General features: G+C 33.7%; 2 protein-coding genes across 2 annotated transcripts; both read right to left on the bottom strand.

Moving 5' to 3' along the window:
• Positions 1 to 7,355: 7,355 nt before the first annotated feature.
• LOC142609378 (uncharacterized) lies at positions 7,356 to 8,192 on the bottom strand. The gene has a single exon (XM_075780954.1). It carries the CDS (start codon positions 8,190 to 8,192, stop codon positions 7,356 to 7,358), a length of 837 nt encoding a protein of 278 aa, XP_075637069.1.
• Positions 8,193 to 12,926: 4,734 nt separating this feature from the next.
• Positions 12,927 to 13,609, bottom strand: LOC142622673 (sister chromatid cohesion protein PDS5 homolog C-like). Its single transcript, XM_075796204.1, has 2 exons — positions 13,208 to 13,609; positions 12,927 to 13,112 (listed from the first exon to the last, which is right to left on the bottom strand). The coding sequence occupies exons 1-2, from the start codon at positions 13,607 to 13,609 to the stop codon at positions 12,927 to 12,929; spliced, it is 588 nt and encodes a 195-aa protein (XP_075652319.1).
• Between the last annotated feature and the right edge of the window lie 1,349 nt (positions 13,610 to 14,958).

Here is a 14,958-nt window from a genome sequence, read left to right as displayed (position 1 = left end):
GTCTAATATCGTTTAATGGTTTTGGGGAGTTATGGCAGGGTTGCTTTTGAAAGTCAACAAAATGTACTATCCTCATTCCTCTGCGAGAGATCCTTAGCATGAGCGGCAGGATCGGAGCAACAATGTAACTCATTAAGTGTATGGTGGGCAGTAGCTATTTTTTCTAGTGTTTTTATATTAGAAAGAGTTTGTATCCGGTGGCTAATTCTAGTGGACATGTTAAGATGCGATACGTGTTTAATTTTGGATACGTGTCTAGTAGAGTTGGTCATTAGATACAAATTGTGTCCTTCACTACAAAAAATCAGGTCTTTAGCCGCATTTTTAAAACGCATTTATAGCTTCTAAAAATGTGAGTATAGGTCCATTTGAGCTATATCTATGTTTTATATAGCTGCGTTTTGTAGTGTCGCCCATACACCGCGGCATTTTAACTTATAGCGGCATTTTACAAATGCAACTATAGAGGGATTTATTTTTTTTTTTAATATTAACTTTATAGGTCTTTAACCTACAACAGCATTTTAAAAATGTAGCTAAAGGTTTTTTTAAAAAATATTGACTTTAGTAGTGTTTTACAAACGGTAGTCTTTAACCTACAGCAGCATTTTAAAAATGCAGCTAAAGGGTTTTTTTAATATTGACTTTAGCTGCGTTTAATAAATGCTGCTATAGGTCTTTAACATACACAGCCATTGATTTTTTTAAAAATTAGCTATAGCCGCGTTTTATAAACGCTGCTGTAGGTATTTTTCTTCTTTTTAATTTAGCTATAACCGCATTTAATAAACGCCACTATAGGTTTTTTTTTTTCCTGGGCGGATCATAGATTTTTGTTTTTGTTCACAAAACTATGTAGCAACCTACTAGGTTGTTTTATCAACCTGTTTATATATGTCCAAAACATTTTGTACAAAATAAAGAAGTGGACAAGCCAACCTATCAAAATAGTACATTAATAACATGCTACGATATATAGATTGAAATGTCAAATTAAAGAAGACAGTTCAAATGTCTAGAGAAATTAACTATCATACATTATACATTCAATAGATAAATAAATAACTAAGTACTCCTTAAACCCAAAAATAGAGTACTCATTAATCCTCATAATCATCATCCTGAATATAATAAGGGCATAATATTAAGATCACTTAAAAACGTTTGTATGAAATAGACAAAAAAGAACACAATACAACTAATTTTCTTCCAACTCGTTGCAATAAGTTAATTTTCCTTAAATTAATTTTTTTTGTACCTGAGAAAGAAATGAAGAACGCATATGTGGGCTAAATTTAGACATTAGTTGTCTCATTTGCAACATTCTTTCCCTCCTCTCGCTTCTCTCTTACTCTTGTTGCTCTTTATGCATTGCATCTGATTGGGCTAGTTGCTCCCTCATAGATGCAAGCGCAGTCTCCAATTCTGTAACCCTCTGGCAGGTTTTATTGGATGGCGGCAAAGTCATGGTATATTGTGAAAGGTTTCTCGCACTTCTTCCTAAGGGGTTTGTCCAAAACCCACCCCGCATACCCGTCCATTGCGCTCTGGACCCATCAATTGAGTGAATGCATTACCTTTCAACCATAGGATTCCACCACTACTCTCTCCTTGTAGTTGTGTGCCCTCTTCATTCAGAAGTTCTTTCATCCTGGCCTGTTTTCCCAAAAGAACCAAATAATATATTACTTTCTAAAAATAATACAAACAATTCCACGTATTTACAGTGAACAAATAATACTTACAATGTTTTCTCGCACTCGAGCAGTAATAGGAGTTCCATCTTTGCAGCTACATACTTTTTCATAAACCACTGCACGCTCAACTAGCAACCCTGTTTCTTGCAACTACAACATGTTCAATAGGCTCATTACAATAATTATAGGGTGAAGACGTGTTTAAGTCTATATAGTATCATCTTTGTAGTGTGGCTACCCATATTCATTCAGTATAATATATAAGAGTTCATGTTGAAGATAGCAAAATATATGGCATCATGTACGTACAACCAATATATAGCAACGGTCAGCCCAATGCCAAATCTAATGTATGTAAAACCTATGTATAGCCACTATAGATCTAATGTAACAGATCTAATGTGATGATGATGATAATGTAGGACAAGTACTAGGTGAATGTAGTCTACCATGATAGTGTGTGATCATGTATGATAATGTAGTAGATCTAATGTAGGAGTTTTGTTTATACCATAAGGGAAGGGAAGTGGGTATGGTATATATATATATGGTTGTGGAAGGTTGTGTAAAAATGAGTATGGAGGAGATGTAGGTGAAATGGGTATGGAGGAGTATGGGTCATTGGCGAGGAGGAGCGGCTGGGTTTTAAGGCATTGCCGGTGAGAAGGGGCGGCTGGAGCTTGTCAGCATCGGCAAGGATGGGCGGCATTTGTTAGGCAAAGATTGGATTAGTACGTGGAGGCTTAGGCTTCGTCGAATGCAGTATGGTGAAGAGAATTGGTGCCGGTGAGGGGTGGATCGGCGGTGAGAGGTAGGAGTGAGAGAGTGAGAGAGAGGTCGGGTTAGAGAGAGAGAGCTAAAGTGTTTTTTTTTTTTTAAAAACACTTTTTTTTTTTGTAATCCCCTGTGAGAGACCACCAAACTGGAGGGGCCTCTAAAAAAAAAAGAGATTTTTTAGAGTGCTTTTTAGGACACCTCTCTTTTTGGGTAAGAAAAACTAAATATAAAAAAAAATACACGACTGAATTGTTTCCTTTCATTGATCTATAAAAAGAATACATTTGGTAAATTGAAAATTACATGGTTTTGGATCCTAGTTACAAACTATCAAATAATTGCATGGCTTTTGTCCTAGTTACAATTTACCAAAAATAAAACAAAAATAAGACCTAGGTCTACCTATCCAAAGACACTAAATTCAGAGGCTAGGTTATGGAATGGAAATGTGTTAGGCACCCATTCCGCCCAAGCAGAGTCTGGTCTTCTAGACTCTTATGACCAATGTACCCCTTTTATGCATGCTATGAATGACATGTTGTATATATATATATATATATATATATATATATATATATATATATATATATATAAACTAAATCACACAAGTTTATTTATGAATGTATCCTCTTCTTTGTTAAAAATTCATATTTGTGTTGTGAGTAAAAAATTGAATTTGGTTTAGAAAAATCAAATATGTCTTTGTTGTGTAAAAAAAATGGTTTTTGGAGGGAAAATTCATATCTGTGCTTATTAAAGAAAACAAAATCTTTTGATTTGAAAAAAAATCAAATCTATTTTTAAAAACTTAAAAAAATGGTTTTTGATTTGTAAAAGATCATATATGTTTTGTGATAATAAAAAAAAATCAGATTTGTGTATATAAAAAAAAAAAATCAGATATGTTTTTATATGTGTAAAAAAAATGAAAAAGATTTCTTGAGAAGAGGATTTCATTCATGAAATAAATTTATGCTACCTGAATTAAATACAACAAACACAACCATTCATGATCTTTTTCTTTATTTCAAATCTGCTATGTTAAAAAAAAAATCAGATCTACATCTAGTGAAAATGTAGATTAGTTTTTAATTTGAAAAAAAAGTGCAGATCTGCATCTAATGAAGATGTAGATCAGTTTTTAACTTGAGGAAAATTTGGATTTACATCTAAGGAAGATGCAAATCCATTTTTGATTTAAGAAAAATTCAGATCTACATCTAAGGAAGATGCAAATCCGTTTTTTTTTTAAGAAAAATTCAAATTTGCAACTAATGAAGATGCAGATTCATTTTTTATTTAAGAAAAGTTTAGATTTGCATCTAATGAAGATGCAAATCCGTTATTAGTTGGAAAAAAAAAAAAAGAATTGATAACATGTAGATTTTTGAAACTAAGAAAGAGATCACAACAATAATAAAAGAATCAAGAACATGCTTTAACAATATAAATTAACAAATCATGTTATGGATATTTGAAAGAACGACACTAAAATAAATATATGAGCATGCATCATCACAACAAGAGAAACATATGAAAAGAAAAGGGTAATAAGGAACAACCTCTTGCATGGAGCACTCTTCTTCTTGAGCGGATATTTTAGGGTTCTAAGAAATTTATGCGATTATCTTTGAAACCTAAAAACCCTAGCTTGAGAGAATATCAGAGAGGGAGATGAGAATTTTGAGTGTGTGAGAATGTGTCTCTCTGAGAGCGTAAAAGAGTTTCAAAGAGTCTCCTGAATTTTGAGATCCACTCTTTATTTATAGAGGCTGGAATGCTTAAAAAATAAGCAACAACTATCTTGTAGATAAATACTCTAAAATTATCTTGTATAGAGGCTGATCGCACTTTCGAGTTCAGGTGCATTTTGGACTCCTTTTTTAGGTTTTCTTGAGCCAGACCTTGCACTTAGACGTGTTTTCAATCCATATTCTGAGATTTTTATCTCTTTTCTGGATAATTCAGGTCTTTTCAGTAACAATTATCTTGTAGATAAATACTCTAAAATAAATCTTGATAAAGTTCATATTATCCACAATTTTTTTGTTATCCAATTATCCCCTTTATTCCTATGCAAGCAATCCTATTTTTGACACTAACTATTAACCAATCACAAAACTATTTAATTAATTTTAATTGTTTAACCAACCAGAATTAATTTAAATTAATCATGCGTGGTCAACTATACTTAGACATAATGCATGCTAACCATGCAAACTTGATCATGTGATATCTTTCGATCCGACGGTCCGATTTGAAAACCGGACATACCATCGCGGCCGTTAGAATCTCAAGATCATTTTTATGATATGCAATGAATGAATTAATGCATGTAATGCAATCATGATTTTTGAAGTACATAAATGGTCATTCCATTTATCTTCCTTGATTAAATCATGGGTGCAAAATCAAGTGTCTACATCCCCTATTGAGGTGCTTTCTAAGCACTGTAATAGGTCTAAAATGTTCAATACCCCTATTATGGTGCTTTCAAGCGCCGTAATAGGTACATTAATTTTTTTTGGGCAGGATCTATTGCAACGCTTCCTAAGCTCCGTAATAGGTCTACACAATTATTTTTTTTTGGGTAGGAGTTATTGCGGCACTTTAAAAGTGCCATAATAGGTCCTCTTTTTTTTCTTTTTCTTTTTAAATTTCAGTTGCCTTATAGCCGCGCTTCTCGAACGTCACAATAGGCACTATCCAAAAAAACGTAGCTAAAGATCTTTAAAAACGCAGCTATAAACCTCCTCTACTACAGCGTTTTATACACATTGTTATAGATTAGAGTTTGAAGTGGCGTTTGTTAAAAACATGGCTATAGGTTGGCTATCGCAACACTTCAAAAACGCCGTAGTACATTCTCTTTTTTTCTTTTTAATTTTTGGTTGGGCCTATAGCCGCGCTTCTCGAACACTGTAATAGGCCCTCTCCACAGAAACGCTGCAAAAAACCCTTAAAACGTGATTATAGACCTCCTCTACAGCAGCACTTTAAAAAAGCAACTATAAGTCAGGGTTTTAAGTGACATTTGTTAAAAACACGGCTATAGGTTGGCTATAGCAGCATTTTTCAAAAACACTGCCAAAAAAACGCGGCTATGACCTAATTTTTAGTAGTGCTTTTATATTAAACTGTAATAAATAGGAAAAGATTGTTGAGATCAGTATTAATCTCGATGTATTGTAATAATCAAACGCAGAGATTGAGGTCATGTGTAATACCAAACACTTTTAGGTTTCATTTCTCGTCAACTATGATTTTATTATTATGTTAATGAATTTTTCATTACCATACCAAACACAAAAAGATTCAAATTTTATTTTGTTGTGCATTGTTTTGGAAAGTAAAACAAATTAACATGAAAATATTTATTATTAACTTTGACCAAGTGCACATGTGACGCGTGAGCATAATATATATAAAATTAGAAATAAAGCAAATATTTATCCAAAATAGAAAATAAATTAGTTTTTATTGATTTCATTGGAAATAAGGAAGAAAAGAAATGTGTGTAGCTCATTAGCAAGATGGAAAAGAGAATTGTAGAAAAAAAATAAGAGTGTGTTGAGAGTGAAAAAGAAAGTAGGTAAAAAATGAGGATATAATCATCAAAATTAATTATCTTTATTTTTTTTGAAAGATTCATTTTATTTAAAATATTCCTTTAGGTTTTGTTCTTGTTGACTACGAATATTTTATTCTGTTTAAAGGATTTTTCATTACTACACCAAATATAGAAAGATGCAAATTTTGTTTTCTTACACACTTTTGTAAACCACAACAAATTAACATGACAATATTTATTATTAAGTTTGACTAGACATGGAGCACATGTAATGAGTGAACATGACAAAAATTTTGAATAAACAAATATTTATCTAAAATAGAAAATAAATTAGTTGTGTGCAGTTTATTTGAAAGATAAAAGAAAGAATTTTTAGAGGCTAAATAAGCGTGGGTAGAGAGTGACAAAGCAATGTTTGGGAAAATTTTGAGATGGTTATCAAAATTTTAATTTTAATTTATTTATATTGCTAATTTATTACATTAACTTAAGAAATATAATCTAATTTATTTTTAAAAAAGAATTTTAGAAAACTTTATTTAAGAAGTTAGTCATGAAAAATGGTGTAATTTCAAATTTTTGTAATATATATAATTCTATAGTCACAATGGAGTGGGAAATTTAAATCTTAGATCTCTTGTAAAATACGATGAGATACCAACCAATTGAAATACATCTATACGAGGATATAACATCGACTTTTATTATTACAATGTGTTTTCAAGTGATTTAATCTACACCATTTCTTCATTAATATAAATAAACAAAGTATGTATTAAGATTAAAACTGTTGAAATAAACTATAATGATACCCATAGGAATCATATTTTAAGGGTTGTATAAAAAATTCTCTTTTTTTTTCTTTTTTTTTCTTTTTTTTTTTATAGTTCGTCCGATATATGTATATCAATTAGAGAAGTCAACCTAGACCTTTGATTACAAGCTGTCATTTCAGGCTATTGTCAGACCATAGGGATGTTTGGATCCTCTAATTTGAATTAGCAAAATATATCTCATGAGGAAAAAAAGAAAAGAAGTATTAATGTATGAAAATTACCAAGTGAACAAGAATTATAAAAATTTCTTTCTTTCTTTGGTTTTTTTGTGGGCAAAATAACATAAGAGTCTATTAGCAAATAAATAAATAAAGCCCCAATAACAACCACTGGGCAAGACAATAACAAAACAACTTGAAAACAAGGCTATGCACCAAACCCCATCCTAGGACTAAGGAGTTATTACATATCCATATAGAAGAAAAGGAAAATGCAATTTTTTTTTTTTTTTTGAATTTGTCTCTCTTAGATAATCTATTCTCGACGTTCATACTTTCTAGCCCATATGTGTTTCCCATTGATCCGAAATTTTGCAATGTGAAGTCCACTCAAAATTCGATCAACATTCTCAACAGAACGCAAAACCATCTTAGCATACAAGGACTGTGAATTATTGGAAGGTACATTCCCCATATGCACACTCTCCACACAATCTCCATATTTTTTTGTAAAAAGCTCCCTCACTTCCTCTTCCAACACTGGAAAACCCCGAGAAAATGTCAAAAAGATTGTCCTATCATCCTCCGAAGCACAATCAGTTGCTTGCCAACCCCATAATTCTCCTGTAGGAAAATCACTATGTGTTGTTGTTGGTACTATAGTGATGGGACCAAAGATTGGATGTGGAGAACCAGGGAGATCGAAAGGTTGGTTCGAAGTTGATTGTGAAGTGCCAGCCATAACTTGTTGCAAAATATCTGTAAAAATTTGGCAACAAATAGTGTTAAGAAAATTCTTGATCCCAGCAGTTGCAGTAAATCTATTTTGCCTGAACAGTTGTAGAGATATGTCCCTTTCCATGAGCCTTGCAGTGATGGGAATGCCACCACTTAGTGCCGCAGAAGGAGTGCTGGGATCTAGACACTTGAGACATAAAACAGCTTCGTTTGCCAATGCATTTACAGTAGCATCAGGCATCTCCACCATTTTTACAACAATGTTGGGATAACCCTTTTCTTCGAGCCACAACCATGCAGCCATGACAAGCAAGGATTCTGTTGGATCTCGGGCTAATTTAATAACTAGTCGAGAGAATATCTCTCTATCAATTTTGTGAAAAAGGTGGAGCTCCTCGAGGCTAATTGAGGCCATCATGAGAATGTGTAGGTAAATAAACCAAAAAGCAAAATCTTAATAGAATGAATAGCAGAAGCTACAGTTACTGAAAAAACCTAAGAATGTGTCTGTATGTGGATGAATGTGGATGAATGATTGTATTATATAAACTAAGAAGGGTCATTATATGGTAAGTTTTGGCATATAAAATCTACAATAAAACATGTTACACGCAACATTTCACACACCGATACACACATGAATTTAAACTAAAATCGTGAATTAAAAATACGTTCCATTTGCCCTAAAATCTATATAGGGATGCCCACGCTAAGAAACTATTTCAAAAGAAGTAAGAATAATTTGCACATAATCCTAATTTCCTTCAAGTGATTGCATGTCCTCAGAGGTATTTTTCACTACTAAAGTTTAGAAGTAGTTCACAGTGCAACTAATATCACTCCTCATGCTTTTATGAACTTCCCATCTATGGCTCTTTTTACCATATGCTCTCTTAATTTCACACTCGGTCAAAATTTTGACTATGAATGACATGCTAATCCTTATTGCCACTACAGTTTGTGAACCTAAATGCTAACGTGGTTTAAATAAAATGCACCAGGTGCACTTTTGGTGTATTAGTGAGCGAGTCGAATGGAAGCCAATATTTTGTTTGAAAGACATCGAATATCACTATTGCCACATGATAGGGGACTGCAAAAGTTAGTGCAAAGAGCCAAACATTACCTGAAGGAGAGGAATAATGAAAATAAGCTCTTAAAACCGGTCGGGATTGTATAAGCAAAATCAAAATACTTCAATCCCATCAAGTAAAATCTTTATTTAGAATCAGGAATTTTGCATTCTACATGATCCTACCGTATATGTCCAAGGAAAGAATGGTTTATCCGCATAAACTTTAAATTGTGAAGATTAAGATGATTGATAGGGTTGTGACTTGTGAGAGTTCTTGAAGGAGTAAAACATGTTTTAGGCCTAAAAGAAATTTAGTTTCTCGTGGTGTATCAAATGTTTTAGGAGTTAGATGTTAGCTAAATTCATGATAAATTTATATATCATTGTTAGGCTTTCATATTATAATGAACAAAGCAGTAAAGGCTAAAGTTGAAGATTTTATTCACTATGCAAGAAAGACAAGCTTGGTATTGCGAAGATTAAACTCGATCATGCGAAACTAAAGTATTAGTCGTGCAAGATCCAAATAGAAACTCTCGACAGAGTCTCAATAGAATTTCGGTCAACCAAAACCTTGTCTCAGTAGATTCTCTTCAAGAGTCAATTTTGTGACTAGTTCTAGCCTGAATGAACCCTATACATATAAAAATCCTATGTCAACCTTGATCTAAAAACAAAAGAAGACAACTACCAAAATACACATAAAAATCTATTGAACATATTCTTTGTCTCCCAACCCTCTCTAATTGAATTATTCTTGAGAAGGGATTTTCACACAAATTCTAAGATCACCTACTAAGTGTTTGTTTGGGATGTGATGAAAAACTCAGCTTATTTGAGTTGTTAGCTTCTTTTTTATACTATTTATGGGTCTCATTGCATTAAAATGAGTTTCATTATACTATTCAGTTAGCTTTTAACTTTTTTTTATTAATATTTTTAGTAAAAAGTTTTCAATTTCAGCTAAATAAGTTGTTTCTAAGCAGACCCTAAGTGTATTAGACTACCTTGTGAAACTGCAAAAATGACGAAAATCTTCAAGTGGCCGTAAAGTAACCAAGAAATTGGTTTTGTGATTGGTGATAGACTTGCAGCGTTGGATCATTGTGAAGACATATGTTGGATTAGCAGTTGCAATAGGAGCAAGGAGATCAGATATAGTGTCTGATTACATGTACTGGAGCCTGGAGGTCTTGTAAGTTTGCTTCTATGGCAACTTTTTTCTGGTGGATTTGGTGAGCTGGGCTAGGCCCATGAGTGTTTTTTTCAATTAAGTTTTCACTTCGTTGGACAATCCCTTATCTCAAGTGTGTGGCTGTTCTTGTGATTTTTTTTATTACAGCCTTATCCATATCATAATTGTAATTGGCTAATTAACTATTTGGACTACTAATTGTAAAATTAATAAAATTGTTAGTAAATCATGTATAGGGGGTCTAAAAACCGTAATTTTCAACTGGTATTAGAGCTTTCGTTCGCATTATTTGGATTTATTTCCTCTATGTGATCCTTGACCCAAATATGTCATATACAAAGCACGTTGTTGACTGTCCTGCCATACTTTGATGACAATAATCATTCAGATCGGAAGGTTCACATGCATGCATTCCTAAAATCCATCCATGACCGAGTTTGGTTAGCCATTGAAAAAGGGTGCACCAAACCAGAAACACCCATTAAGCAGTGGAACAAAGAATAAATAGCTAAATCTAACTTTAATAATAAGGCTTTGAATGCAATTTACAATGCAATCTACCTAGATGAGTTTTAAAGGATTTCTACTAACCCAATATATTCTAGAAACTTCTCATGAAGGTACTAAAGTGGTTAAAAACTCTAAAATCCATATGTTAATCACCAAGTTTGAAGCCTTTAAGATGGAAGCAGACAAAAGCTTTAACCAGTTTTATGCGAAATTGAATGATACAGTGAATTCAACATTCAATCTAGGTGAGAAGATCGACGAGACTGAGATGGGTGGGAAAGTTTTAAGATTTTTTCCTATATAAGATTCTGTCCAAAGTTCACTATCATAAAAGAGAGCAAAGACTTAGAATCTCTTAAATTAGATGAACTTGCCTAAAAGATTTAGCCCAAAGGTCACTGCCATAAAAGAGAGAAAAGACTTAGAATCTCTTAAATTAGATGAACTTGTAGGGTCTTTACAAACTTATTGTTAGGTTAAGATAGCTTGACCCCGGTTAATTAATTCTATTACTCAAATTGATTATTTAAGTTCAATTTCATGCAAATCGTGAAGGCACCAACAAATCACCAAAAATACTAAGTGCAACGAAAAATAAATTAGACACAGTGATTTGTTGACAAATGGAGAAATTCTCGCAAGGCAAAAACCCCACCGGCTGATTTTAAGGTCACCACTCCCAAGAATGCACTAATCAACAATCAAATGGTTACAAGTATAAAAAATCTTACCAACTACCCTGGCCTATCCCAATATACTAACCTACAATTGAACCTTCGCTCCAATATCCAATTGGACTTGATCTTATAGTAGCCTTCTTTCATTTGATGCACAAACCTCCAATTTGTAACTAACCCTTTGCACGGATCCCAGTACGTGATTAACTCCAACAACTTGAACAGATGTTGGCTGCAAAGTTCTTCACTTCATCAATAATGAAGATCATGAAGCACTTGGTTACAAAACCCTATGACGTACAAACGCAATAACTTCTCACAGAGAAAATAAATCTCTTGGTTTCTTTATCCGTGTGTGACGGCTCTTAAAATAATTGATTGATGACATAGCTATTAATTTTTGATCACCTTGAAATTTTACAAGCATAGAGACTATATGAAGATAATATAATCTAACGGTGGATTTGTTAAAATTCATATTCAATTAAAAAATATTGAATTGCGTAACATTCCTTAAAGTTACATCAAATGTAACTTGAACCCAACCCTATAAATTGTTATGCAACTTATTCAAGGTCTCACCATTATTCATAAAAGTCAAAGTGATCACACTATTAATATAAGTTTCACATTACTCTCTCTCTCTCTCTCTCTCTCTCTCTCTCTCATATTTTGTCAAAATCATACTGCCCAAGATTCTCATGCCGTTGATTTATCATTGGAAGGGTAAATGGATTTATGTTTATTACTTAATTTTTGGTTCTCTCATTTGCATGCATTACATCAATGATCATGAGAATGAAAACAAAAAACAAAAAAAAGAGAACTCAAAATAATGATTTTGGGAGTTAGAACACGGAAAGTATAGAAGGCAAGGCACAGTAGGCATAGTGACGCAAGACAACTAGAACAAAACTAAAACAACAATAAAATAAAGGATATGACCTAGGAGTCAGCACCTAGGCCTTGCTTGGAGTCAACACCAAGCAAGGAAGCCACTAGGAGTCAGCACCTATAGGGTGGACCTAGAATTCGCACCAAACCAAAGAAACACCAAACGATCATTTTTTTCATTCATCAAAATATCAACTATCTCCTCAAGGAGTACAATAAGTTGTTTATAAAGGATTGCTAAACCCTAGTTTTAATTGGCTAGGAAACCCTAATTGTCTTATTACGAAAATAACATTGCTTCCAAATTAAAATATTAATAGCTTAATAAACTACTAGGACATAAAACATAAAAAATACAATTGACTTGCAAACATAAATAATACTAAATAAAAATCGTCTTGCATCTCCCACATCATTCTCCTCTGGTTGGAGAAAACTTGATCTCGAGTTTTAAAGCATTAAAGGATTAGGATGCTGATAAGTAACACTTGCTTTAAGTCTGGAATCACCTTAGGGAGCATAAGAAAAAGAAAAACCTTGAATTCTACCACATCAAACTCATTTGGAATAACAAAATCAATGTGTGAAATCAGTATAATCTCATCTTGAACCTTATGAACCATAGGAAACAGTCTGGTTTTAACCTCTTCAACTTCACCAAGATGTAGATCTTCAAGCACCATGGAGGGTTGATCAGAAGCACATTCAACAACTTCAACTTTCACATCATGTGCACCCTCAAACTTGTTGCATTGTGTTTGAGTGGGTGCCATTATCTTTCCTAGCTGGGCATTAATCCTAGTGATTATTTGCTCCCCTAATTTCCATAACATAGATGAAACATTCTGATTTTCCTTTCTTATATACACTAGCAAAAAGTGAACTGAGAAGATCTAAGGAAATGTCTTCACTTTCATCTATGACCAGATTCATAATTGTTTCCATGGCTGAAAGTACAGCAAGTGGATAGTTGGACCTAATTATCTTTAAGAAATTTTGAAACATCTCAACATCACACTCAAGATCTAGCATCACCAAGCATAACTTGACCTTTGCAATGGTATCAAGAATGAAACCACCTTTTTATAAGAGCGAGTAGACACATGAGGCATATTTTCAAATACTGCCACAATAAACTGAAATACTTCTTTCATTTGCTCATCCTTATATGGGGCATCTAGTGTTGTTATCCTTGTAATCTCAATAATGCAAGATACAACTAAAACCTTCACATTCATTTCAACATGTCTCAAAAGTTTATTAGTGATCAATGCCTTCACTGAGGGTAAAAGTGCATCTCGCATTGATTTGGATGGTTCTTGCTCCACATATGCTAACAAATTTTCAACTTTATCAAGAAGAGTGAGAAGATCATCAATGGAGGAAGGAGGGTTAAGGAGTTTATTCCCAGCCTCCTTAATTTGCTTATCAAATTCTCTATCTTTAAGCTGCTTCTCAAGCTTTCTATCAAAGGAAGTCATTTTTAGCTATAAGGCACAAAATAGTGAAACACGGAGATTGAAACTTAATTTTCTGCTCAAAGTTGAAGCACACAGGTTGGCTTCTAGGTTTAATGATTTTTTTTAAAAAAATAAAATTTAAGTGGCAAGTTGGGTTGGTATGTCTTTTATGGGCTGAAACAAATGTGTATTGAGAGTGAAACAAGATGCTAGTGCCGCTACGAAGAAAGAACTTAGATGGGACTATCGGGTTACCTTTGATATAGGGTCGATGAACTAGCTATTTGCTGCAACAGCGGCAGTCTTGTGATGGCTGTGGGCAGTGGCTTTAGGATGACAGGGTGAGATCGATATTAACGAATTCTTGCGGTACTGTTATGGTGAAGTGGGTTGGCGACACGGTACTCTGAGATGGCAAGGTGGAGCAGTGTTGCACTGAGACTGAGGAACACAAAGTGGCCGAGAAATAGGTTGGCGCTTCAATCATTTATTGGGATGGCAGCGTTGGCTTTCCAATGGGTGGTGGCGTGTGAAGAACCTTTTGAAAGAACTTGACCAAGTCTGGTTGTGGGGTTTGTTGGTTTTTGGGTCAAAGGGCTTGGGTTGATGGGTGACCTTTTGGTGGCTTGATACGTGTGAATGGAGCTTTTTTGTGACATTTCTCTGGTTCTGAATTAACTGCGACGATACTTCAAATAGATTGGTGTTTGCTCTGATACCAAAACTGACGCAGGACAACCAAAACAAAACTAAAACAACAATAAAATAAAGGATATGACCTAAGAGTCAACACCTAGGCCTTGCTTGGAGTCAGCACCAAGCGAGGAAACCACTAGGAGTCAGCACTTAGGGTGGACCTGGAGTCAGCACCAAACCAAAGAAAAACCAAATGACAATTTTTTTCGTTCATCAAAATATCAACTATCTCCTCAAGAAGTATAATAAGTTGCTTATAAAGGATTGCTAAATCCTAGTTCTAATTGGCTAGGAAACCCTAATTGCCTTATTACGAAAATAGCATTGCTTCCAAATTAAAATATTAATAGCCTAATAAACTACTAGGACATAAAACATACAAAATACAATTGACTTATAAACATAAATAATACTAAATAAAAATTTTCTTGCATCTCCCGCATCACATAGCACAACTTCATCGTCGATAGTTGGATGGACATTATTTGTAGAGGCAAATATTCCACTTTTAATATCACAATCTTCAATACCATTCAATGGTAACGTTGTTGGTTAGGCAAGGCACTTCAGGTATGATGCAGCTAAACTTTCCCTCGGCATTTTGCAAGAGGCAGATACTGGATCTCCATTGTACGATGCTATATATGACGACTCTTGGTCATCACATTATTTCT

This window comes from Castanea sativa, chromosome 1 (assembly GCF_040712315.1).
Source record: "Castanea sativa cultivar Marrone di Chiusa Pesio chromosome 1, ASM4071231v1".
In the NCBI taxonomy this organism is placed as follows: domain Eukaryota; kingdom Viridiplantae; phylum Streptophyta; class Magnoliopsida; order Fagales; family Fagaceae; genus Castanea; species Castanea sativa.
Note: the sequence above shows the minus strand (reverse complement) of the source record. Positions and strands in the feature narration are given on the sequence as shown.

Bases quoted from the DNA above. Each gene is read 5' to 3' on its own strand.
- LOC142609378 (XM_075780954.1), bottom strand. From the start codon at position 8,192: ATGGCCTCAATTAGCCTCGAGGAGCTCCACCTTTTTCACAAAATTGAT.
- LOC142622673 (XM_075796204.1), bottom strand. From the start codon at position 13,609: ATGACTTCCTTTGATAGAAAGCTTGAGAAGCAGCTTAAAGATAGAGAA. The intron at 13,113-13,207 runs GTGGTTTCATTC...AATTTCTTAAAG, and splicing joins CTACTCGCTCTTATAAAAAG to ATAATTAGGTCCAACTATCC.